This window comes from Lycium ferocissimum, chromosome 2 (genome assembly GCF_029784015.1).
Source record: "Lycium ferocissimum isolate CSIRO_LF1 chromosome 2, AGI_CSIRO_Lferr_CH_V1, whole genome shotgun sequence".
Classification (NCBI taxonomy): Eukaryota; Viridiplantae; Streptophyta; class Magnoliopsida; order Solanales; family Solanaceae; genus Lycium; species Lycium ferocissimum.
This window is the reverse complement of record NC_081343.1, coordinates 48,843,736-48,853,792: the sequence shown is the minus strand read 5'-3', so window position 1 is coordinate 48,853,792 and position 10,057 is coordinate 48,843,736. Positions and strand designations below refer to the sequence as shown.

Below are 10,057 nucleotides of genomic sequence, written 5' to 3'. Positions count from 1 at the left end.
TATCTCCCATACTGGTTGTGCCAGTAAAGCTACTTCTAGAACAACTTCAAGTTTTGTAAGAAGAGGAAAAAGAGTTGTTTTCATGGCTGTATCTAGTAATAACAAAACTAACCACACAAAACTTCCAAAAAACCTCAGGAATCCTCGGCGACCAAAGCAACCACCAAACATGGACTATAACTTCAAAAGGGTCTTGTATGAAAATGATGAAGAAACAACCAATGACAATGTACCCAGTGTAATCCCACAAGTGGGGTCTGGAATTGATGAAGTAGAAAAAGGAAGGATGTGTGATGATGAGGGAATTATATGGGAATCGGATGAGATGGACGCGATTTCATCTCTTTTTAAAGGGAGGATACCTCAGAAGCCTGGAAGATTGGATAGAGAGAGGCCTTTACCTCTGCCAATTCCTTACAAGATTCGGCCTTTGGGACTTCCTACACCAAAAAGATTCGCGAATCATTCAAGGCAATCGATATCAAAGCAAGTGTACAAGAATCCCACTTTCTTGATTGGTTTGGCTAAAGAAATTCAGTGTCTTTCAGCTGAGGAAAATGTATCAAAGGTTCTTGGTAAATGGAGCCCGTTTCTTCGAAAAGGATCGTTGTCATTGACAATCCAAGAGTTGGGTTATTTGGGCCTTCCTGAGAGAGCTTTGGAAACATTCTGTTGGGTGAAGAAACAACCCCATTTATTCCCTGATGATCATATTCTTGCTTCTACCGTTGAAGTTCTTGCCGGGTCAAACGAGTTAAAAATGCCGTTTGATTTGGATAAGTTCACTGGCTTGGCTAGTCGGAGTGTGTATGAAGCGATGTTAAGGGGTTATATTAAAGGAGGAAGCTTGAAGCTTGCTTTGAAGCTTCTTTCAATGGCTAAGGAATCTAACAGAGTGCTTGATACTGGGGTGTATGCTAAGCTAATCTTGCAGCTTGGTAAGGATCCTGATAAAAGCACACTTGTCTTGGTATTATTAGAGGAGCTTGCTGTGAGAGATGATCTGAATTTGACACCACAAGACTGTACAGCTATCATGAAGATTTGCATTAGGCTGGGAAGATTTGAAATTGTGGAGGGACTATATGATTGGTTCAGGAAATCTGGTGGTAATCCAGGTGTAGTTATGTATACTACTATGATTCACTGTCGTTATTCAGCGAACAAATATAGAGATGCATTAGCCATGCTATGGGAAATGGAAGCTTCAAATTGCCTTTTTGATCTACCAGCTTATCGTGTAGTGATTAAGCTCTTTGTTGCTTTGAACGATCTTTCAAGGGCTGTACGCTATTTCTCTAAGCTTAAGGAAGCGGGTTTTAGTCCAACTTTTGATATATACTGCAGCTTGATCAGAATTTATATGGCTTCTGGAAGGCTGGCCAAGTGTAAGGATATCTGCAAGGAGGCAGAGATGGCTGGTTTCAGGTTTGACGAACATACAATGTTAAAGTTGCATCAGTAAATTGTTGTATCTTGTGATGTATTTACATGTAATTTAGAGTTCCTGTTTTTTATATTCAGATCTTTATCCCACCCCTCTTCTCATTTGCATAGTTAAATGCATTGTAGTTGTTGGCATCCATAGGTTCTTGTAACTATTCCAGCTTAGGTGTCTGTATAATGATGCAATTTTGGAATTGAGTGTCTGGAGACCTTTTCTGGGGCGCAAAGTTAATATCAGCAGAAAGTCTGCTTGAGCATCTGAAAATGATCTGTGTTACTGCTGTAGAAGAGGGATTTCCAGTATTGTATTCATGGCGCATCGGAAGGAGTTTCAAGAATATTTTCTCCTCCCACTTTTCATTTAGCGATATTCTATTGAAATTGTAGAAAACGGCCATCAATACTTACTCTCACCCTCCAATGATACTACATTTCATGCATATCTTGGTTATAATTAAGTAGGGTCAAACATGCTTGCCCCTTTTTCTTCAGAATTATCGGCCAAAGATTATTTACTCCAAATAAACTGTCAAAACACTGGAAGCTCTTATAGGCCGAAAGGGGAGAAAAGTTTGTTTACACATTAAATATACAACAAACAATGGTCAATAAAACTAGCCTCGTTCACATACTAAGTGTTCTAATTCTACTACTCAAAAGGGAGGTCAATGAGCTATTTGATTCCCAAAGTAGAGCAAAACATATGGTTCACCAAAACCAAAATGAGTACAAACTATATAGATGAAAGATCCTCATATATAGTCTTGATACCGGGCCTCTCGGATATAGAACGAATGCATCGCACAGCAATCCCAAGAACCTCCTTCATTTGCTTCTCCATTGCTGGATTTCCCATCTCGGGTGACAACACATTATCAAAACAATCCGAACCACGACCTTCTGCCACCTTCAACCTTACCCAGTCAGTCAAGTCTACTCCACCATCTTCGCCAGAGACAACATCCCCTGCACACTTCCCACTTAGCAGCTCCAACAAAATAACTCCAAAAGCATATACATCTGATTTGAAGGAAGGCAGTGGTTTCTTTGATGCAGCCAACTCAGGGGCACGATAACCCAACACTCCTGCATCAAGAATCTGTTCTATTGTGCCGGCTTGAGTCATAAGCCGATGAAGGCAGTAATCGGCAACCCTTGCATTAAGGTCAGGCCCATCCAACAAGATGTTGGTTGCTTTAAGGTTTCCGTGTGGAACCTCACGATCAAAATGGAGGTAGTTTAAGCCACGTGCAACATCAACCGATATTTTGAGTCTTTGAGGCCAGGTTAGTGGTGGACCTTTTCTACCAGGTCGATCTACAGACATGAAGCACATTAGAGAAGTATATTGAGAATGACCACACAAACAATTATCGATGGTCACATGAGCTGAAAGAAGTCATTTTGTAGAATTTTATAGAAGAAAAATGTACCGCGTTCTAGCTGATATCTAGTAAAGTAAATTATGATAACAAAAGCTAAACATCACATATTTCAGATCCATTAAGAACTCAAACATCCAGAATTTTAGCTACTGGAAATAATAAGTACCATACTACAAATCCCTCACAGCTTGTGTAGTGACAATAGCATAGAGTATTGGTATAGTACGACTTGGTGTGAAAATTACGTAAGCAAAAGATAGATTTCCTCTTTTTTTTATATATGGTATATTACTACTTGCTGTGAACATTACATAAACAAAAGATAGATATGCATAATGTTTTTGATATATGGTATATTACTGCTTGGTATGAAAAGAGTGTAAAGCGCATATAGATATGCACTATATATTAGGCTCTAGATGTGCTAAAGTATTAGCACACCCCACAGGATCACACAGCAATGTTAAAGTGCTCAACTGTAATGCCCATGGGAAAACTACGAACCATAAGAATTGTCATATACATATATATACATATATATATATATCACACATTCAGATTGCCTTGTATGAAATATGAAATGGGAACTAAAGAAAATTGACTAGATTAAAGAAGAGGGAGACAAAACGTTTACTAAGGATTTACAGCAAAACATTACATGAGAATTTAGAGTTAGGACATGAAGCTTACCATAGAGGAAACTTGCAAGACTTCCAGGAGATATATAATCCGAAAGAATGAGCTTCTCATGTTGTGTGGGGCCCCAGTAATAACCTCTCAATCCTACTACATTAGGATGCCTGACATTGGCAAACTTTTTAGCCTCCTTTGCGAAATCCTTTCTCTGCTTTGCCACTCCTTCTCTCAACCATTTCACAGTCAGAAGCAACCCATTCTCTAGTGTTGCCCTATAAGATGTACCATGGCTGCTTCTACCTAAGACTTCAGCTGGAGCTTTGGAAAGTTCCTCAGGTGTAAAAGAGATTGTATCATCAAGGAAGTACAGCTCCCCAGCTAGACGATCTGGAGACCTCACATCCAATCTTGCAAAATTTTCTGCAGTATATGAATCTCCAGATTCTGGTGACCAAGAGAAATGGCTACCTTTTGAAGGGGAGAAACCAGTTATAGCAGCCATTTTCTCATCTGGACTAATTATTTCTGATGATTCTTTTCGTGAAGTCCTAAGATCTTCAGCTGAAACGACTACACCACCAGTACCCTCTCTACTGCTAAAGCCAGATGGATTTGATGGGGCTTGGCGATGAACATCTTTTTCAGTAACACGAGGATGAGGCTTCCTTGACGCTCGTATATAATAAATGAAAATGGCTAGCAAGACCAAAATAATAAGAGCAATTACACTGGAAACTATTATTACCACCTTGATGATAGTTTTAACTGATCTTTTCTGGTTTTCTGGTGAAGCTTGACCAGATCCTGGGGGAGGATTTGGAAATTGAAGTTCAGAGTTTCCCGGGTAGAAAGATGATAAAGGAAACTTCCTCAAATTTACAGGGACAACACCAGATAAGTCATTGAGTGATGCATTGAAGCTTTGGAGGCCATCAGGCAGGTTCTCTAGCAGTGGACCAGTAAAATGATTCTGTGAAATGTCTAGAGAAGTAAGCGAATTAACTTGCCCGATCGAAGTAGGCAGAGATCCAGATAAATTATTTCCAGCTATATCAAGTACTTGAAGCGTGGTCAATGAACCAAACTCATCAGGAAAAGAACCAGCAAGCTGATTATGAGAAAGATCAAGAACACGGAGGTTGGGTGTAGCAGAGGGGGGAGAGAAATCAATATTTCCAACAAGTGCATTGTTTTGTAGGTGAAGTTCTTCGATAGTGGGTAATGTTATCAGAGAAGTGAGAAGAGGCCCATCCAGCTGGTTGAAACTAAGATCAAGGACAGTGATCTTAGGAAACTGTGTAATAACTTTTGGCAGAGATCCAGTAAGAGCATTGTGAGAAAGGTTTAGGCTATTTAAGCGCAGAAACTGAGCTGTAACCTCAGGGATGTTTCCTGTCAGTTGGTTTTGGCTGATGTCAAGAAATTCAACATTCCCCCAATGCTGCATTCTAGTTAGATTTCCCTCTAACTGGTTTTTTGAGAGATCAAGAACTGCAGTACTTCCTGTCACCAGTGGAAGTTCACCGGAAAGAGCATTGGCGGATAAGTTAAGAACACGCAAACTTGTTGATGTAATCATGCTTAATGACCCTGTAAAATGAAATGACTGCGTAAAGCACAGAAGCAAAATGATAGGAAATAAACTAGTACTTCGTTTGTTGCAACTTCAGTTCAACACAAGGATGACAATTAAACACTTTATTTGCAAAATGAATTTCAAAATGAGAGCAGTTTGGAATATACCTGTGAGGTTGTTTCCACTTAAATCCAATTCTGTGAGAACCGAAGCATCTCCTTTCCAAAGATCATTTGGGACGAACCCAGAGAATCTGTTGTTGCTGAGTTTGAGGACCTCAAGATCATAAACAAAATTAAAGCCAGGTAATTCCCCAGACAGCTGATTGTAGCTCAAATCCAGAACCTTCAAGGTCCCGAATGCCTGAGCTCCACTGCCACTTACTAGTGACCCTGTAAGCTGATTATGGCTAAGACTCAAATACTTGACCGACCCGGATATACCTGGTAGAAATTTCTGATGTTGAGAAGCGGAACTCACGAGTAAATTTCCACTTAAGTCAACATAAGTTGCAGTAGTAAGCAGTAAGAACTCTGGATCCAAAGTACCATCAAGCATATTTCCATGCAAGTCAAGAATTTCAAGGTTAGCCATTAGCTCAAATCCTTTTGGGATTGTCTTTGCAAATCCATTAAGAGATAGATTGAGGTATACCAAATTATTTAACTTGGTCAAAGATGAAGGAAGTGGCCCAGAAAATGAATTATGGCTCAAATCCAAAGATTCAATTGACATGAGCTCTGCAATCGTATCCGGGATTGGGCCAGAGAAGTTGTTACCAGCTAATGTCAGATTCTTTAAGCTTCCTACTTTTCCAATCTGTGGTGGTAAAGAGGAGTTGAATAGATTGTTTGAAATATCCAAATACTCAAGGCTCTTGAAGTCACCAATTTTCTTTGGCACTACCCCAGCAATTGAATTGTTAGCCATAGAGAGTTTGACTAGCATTGTGAGGTTAGCAAACACACTCAAATCTGCATCGGCAGATAAACCCAAGTTGTCAAGGACGACAGCTGCAACATTAGCACCATTGCACATGATACCATTCCAAGATGAAGGGCACCCATTGAAATCAATTGACTCCTCATTCCATGACTGCAGTACATAACCAGTTGGATCATGCTTGATACCCTTCCTAAACTCAAGCAAGGCCAAAATGTCCTGGGAAGGAAGCTGCCCCATCGCAGAACCAAAACAAAGCACAAGTATAAAAAACCTAAATAGCTTCATTATAACACCAGAAGAAGCTCTGCTAGACCAAGTGACAAACTCACTCCCAAAAATACAAGGCAAACTTTTACCTTCCAAGCTTAAAGAAATCCAAAAGGGGCAGCTGTAAGTATGAGGTTCACTTTAAGTAGAAGTTCAACATAAGAATAGCACCTCACACAAACATATATACATGCCACTAAACCTCAATGTCAACCATGACAGTTCAAAGCACTGAAACAAGAGGAAAAAAGTACACAACTTCAACCCAAAATCACCAGAGTCCTCCTTCAACCAACAATAAATGGACCAAAACAAGACATGTCTAAATACAGAAATGCAACTCTTCTAGGTACAGAAGCTGAAAGGAGGCAATGAGTGACAAAAACAAAGTGCAGACTACACTTTCAAAGACCCAATATAGGAAAACAAGTTCAGCATGTCTTACCAAACAGCACACATTTATTTCCAAGAAAGTTAGCTCAAATGAAGAGGGGGGAAAGGCAGTCTTTTTCAAAGATTTACTGAAAATGTTCAGCTTCTTGCAATGACTACAGCTTCAGTTATCTTGAAACCTCAGGTTTGCTCACATTCACCAACTTCCCCTGTTCTTTAATGCACTCAACTGTTGGCCTAAAAAATCAGCATTAAAGTACAAGAAAATGGAATAGCCCTTAAGAATTTTGATAAATGAAGTTCAACAAAAGGACCAACAATTCTTTTCCTCAGGGTAAAACCCTAGTCTTGTTTTGAGATATATGAATGAAAGAGAAGCCTAACACCACCCACAAATGGCAGTGACACTCAGCATTATTTGTCTTCTTGCTAGTTCAAAGACATATTTTCTCTCTCTTACAACTCTCACCTTCTCTCTCTAAAAAGGACATTTTTGTTGGGAGACTCAAAAAGACTCCTTTAATTATGTCTCTTTCTATTCATTGGAATTTTTTATTTGGCTTTTTGCCAAATTAACAAAATCTAGTAGTACTACTTGAATTATTATTCTTTTTTTTTTTTGGGGGGGGAAATTTTTACTTAAAATTTGATATCAGAAATTCGGAACTACTATTAACCTTTTTCATCAATTTGCTAGTAGTCATTTCAAGATTTTATACAATGTTTTGATATTTTCGTATTCTCTTTTTTTATCTCAAAATGAATTTTGTATCGTGTTTCTGGACTATACTTTAAATATTTAAAGGTTTATTGTATCTCAGAAAGAGTGTTTATCCAAGTGAATTTGTTCAATTTGACTCAGGATGAGACTATTAAATTGTTTGAGTATATTTTAGTTATTTCAAAATTTTAGTAATCAGATTTATGTTTAGAAATGCTATGAGAAGTAAAGGCTCCTGTATAAAATTTCAACACGGACAAGATTTGATTCTCGCATGTATTCTTTTTCTTGACCTTTTACAAAGGTCAAAGATTAATAATAACAATTGGTATGTTGTTTCACTGTATGGAATTTATGCTAGAGTTTTCGGATGATTGTCCATCTTTTCATTCGTTTGAGATTAATAAATACTCCCTCCGTCCCATAATAAATGTCACGTTAATAAAAAAAATTATCCTATAATAAATGTCATTTTAGTAAATTATGATATAAATTGATTACTTTTTTTCAACTCTACCTTTAGACAAAAAGTGACAAGTTTATGTACTCAAGACAAAAAGTCACATAGTAATTTGGTATTGTTGGATTCTCAATGTCAAAAGGAATACTCATGCATACTCTAATCAAGAGCAAAAAGTAATTTATTTTTATTATGTAAGGGTAGTTTATTAAATTTCACATTACATTATTAATTTCTTAACATAAGTGTTTTTTGTAAAGATAACACTTATTATGAAATGGAGAGAGTAATTTTTATTTGTTTAAAAGGTTCAATATTTTGGAAAAAGCTCACAATAGTTTGGCAGGAAAAAAGAGAGGGGAAAAGAGAAATAGCGGGAAATGAAGTTTTTTTTTTTTTTTTTGTCAGTAAATTGTGAGCCTTTTACCCGGGAAAGCAGCATTAAGGAATCTTTTGTGGACGTGAAAAGGATTTATTAATTGAGGTTATTTTAAGATTGTCTTAAAAGTCCTTTTATTGGGAAGTGATGCTGTGTAGAAGAGCATGGGGGACTGTGGTCTACTGTAGACATCAATATGGGTCCTACATGTGCCCTTTTGACTAGGGTTTTTACATATATTCTCTTTTTTCTTTTTCCCTTTTCCTCAAGCTTTAGATTTTCTAGCACCAAATCTAATTGAAATGTACTCCCTCCTGGTTAAAAAAAAAAAATGTTACTTAGCCTTTTTTTGGGTTAAAAAAAGTGTTCATTTATTAAATCAAGAAATAATTAATTTTATTTTTTCAGATTTATCCCTATTAAATGTTATGTGATCAAATCTCAACGCCTATTTAATTAAGAGTAGTTTAGTCAATTTATATATATATATTTTTTAAGCTAATAATTTCTTAAGGAGTGTGCAAATGACTAAGTGGACTCTTTCTTTTTATCCAGGGGGAGTAGTATTTTTTTTAACACCTGATTTTGGTATCTGCTTTGGAGCCTGATAAAGCGAATTCTCCCATGGACTCGGAATGTATTACTCCTTTTATTTTAATTTGTGTGAATTTATTTGATTGTACACAAAATTTTAAGAAGAGACAAAGACTTTTGAAAATTATGAAGTTAAACATATTATACTCTCGTTGATAAAAAATAGTGCGCACTTAGCCATTTGCACACCCCTTGAGAAAATATTAACTCCTAGACAAAAATAAGTAATTTGACTAAATTGTCCCTAATTAAGTATGTATTGAGATTTGATCACATAACACTTAATAGGGGTAAATCTAAAAAAATAAGATTACTTTTTTCTTGATTTGATAAGTGAACATTTTTGTTTACTCAAAAAAAAAAAAAGGTAAAGTGAACACTTTTTTTTTTTATCCATAGGAAGTAATTAGGCCCCGTTTGGACATGGTTTCAAACCATGTTTGGACATACAATTTGAATATTTTAAGTTGTATTTTCTCTTATAGAAATAAAAACCCCACAAATTGTGAAAACTATCAAAACATTCTCAATTCTTATACAATCTTACCAAATGAGCAAATCATAGGTTATGACAAAATTAGTACACTACTAGAAGGCTTTTCTAAAAAATGCAACATCAATTAATCAAACATTACTTCAATAAAATAAAAAATTTAACATAAATAAAGGTTGGTGGAAGTTAACTATTTAATATAATCTTTTCACATAAATTAAAGATTGGTAGACATAAATAAAGGTTGGTGGAAGTTAATGAGATTGGTAAATGATTGATGGGGGTAATTGTTAAAAATATTTACCAACTTATGAATTTTTTTTACAAAATATTAACTTATGGGTTAAATTTTATATTTAAAAAAGTTGAAACCATGGTTTCAAACCCAAACCATTCTTTTTTGGATGATTTGAGTTCAAACTATGATTTCAAATCAGGTTTCAAATCACGACTGAAAATTAATAGTCAAACGCTGATTTGAAATTATGATTTCAAAATTGATGGCCAAACGCCTACTTAGTAAGCGAATGAAAGTCAAGGGATGGTGTCTCAAGAAAGTGTCAGCATGACATAGTCATAATTAAAATGACACATAGGTGTCTTTTACAATAACAAATGTTTGATATAACCTTGTCATTATTTTGTAATCCACAGGAAGACAAGTGAAAGTGGAGTTAGATTGTGTTGTACCAACAACCATAGGACAAAGAGAAAGACATCATTAAACCAATTCCTGCTACTGCATGCAATTTCGAATTAATG

The 10,057-nt window shown here is 36.4% G+C and overlaps 2 protein-coding genes across 3 annotated transcripts; one reads left to right on the top strand and one right to left on the bottom strand.

The window, feature by feature from the left end:
• LOC132042115 (pentatricopeptide repeat-containing protein At2g01860) lies at positions 1 to 1,711 on the top strand. Of its 2 annotated transcripts, XM_059432741.1 has the most exons (2): positions 1 to 271; positions 302 to 1,711. In XM_059432741.1, exons 1-2 carry the CDS (start codon positions 83 to 85, stop codon positions 1,463 to 1,465), a joined length of 1,353 nt encoding a protein of 450 aa, XP_059288724.1. In that variant the 5' UTR covers positions 1 to 82; the 3' UTR covers positions 1,466 to 1,711. The 2 variants fall into 2 exon arrangements, with proteins under 2 accessions (XP_059288724.1, XP_059288717.1); XM_059432734.1 differs by having other exon boundaries at positions 1 to 1,711.
• Positions 1,712 to 1,970: 259 nt separating this feature from the next.
• On the bottom strand, positions 1,971 to 7,165 carry LOC132042106 (LRR receptor-like serine/threonine-protein kinase GHR1). The gene is made up of 4 exons (XM_059432727.1): positions 6,701 to 7,165; positions 5,211 to 6,486; positions 3,522 to 5,057; positions 1,971 to 2,763 (listed from the first exon to the last, which is right to left on the bottom strand). Exons 2-4 carry the CDS (start codon positions 6,271 to 6,273, stop codon positions 2,180 to 2,182), a joined length of 3,183 nt encoding a protein of 1,060 aa, XP_059288710.1. The 5' UTR covers positions 6,274 to 6,486; positions 6,701 to 7,165; the 3' UTR covers positions 1,971 to 2,179.
• Positions 7,166 to 10,057: the final 2,892 nt, after the last annotated feature.

Excerpts from the sequence above, each read along its gene's own strand:
- LOC132042115 (XM_059432734.1), top strand. The coding sequence starts at position 83 with ATGGCTGTATCTAGTAATAACAAAACTAACCACACAAAACTTCCAAAA.
- LOC132042106 (XM_059432727.1), bottom strand. The coding sequence starts at position 6,273 with ATGAAGCTATTTAGGTTTTTTATACTTGTGCTTTGTTTTGGTTCTGCG. Across the intron at positions 5,058-5,210 it reads AAGTGGAAACAACCTCACAG|GGTCATTAAGCATGATTACA; the intron begins GTATATTCCAAA and ends TTCATTTTACAG. Across the intron at positions 2,764-3,521 it reads TCTTGCAAGTTTCCTCTATG|ATCGACCTGGTAGAAAAGGT; the intron begins GTAAGCTTCATG and ends TCATGTCTGTAG.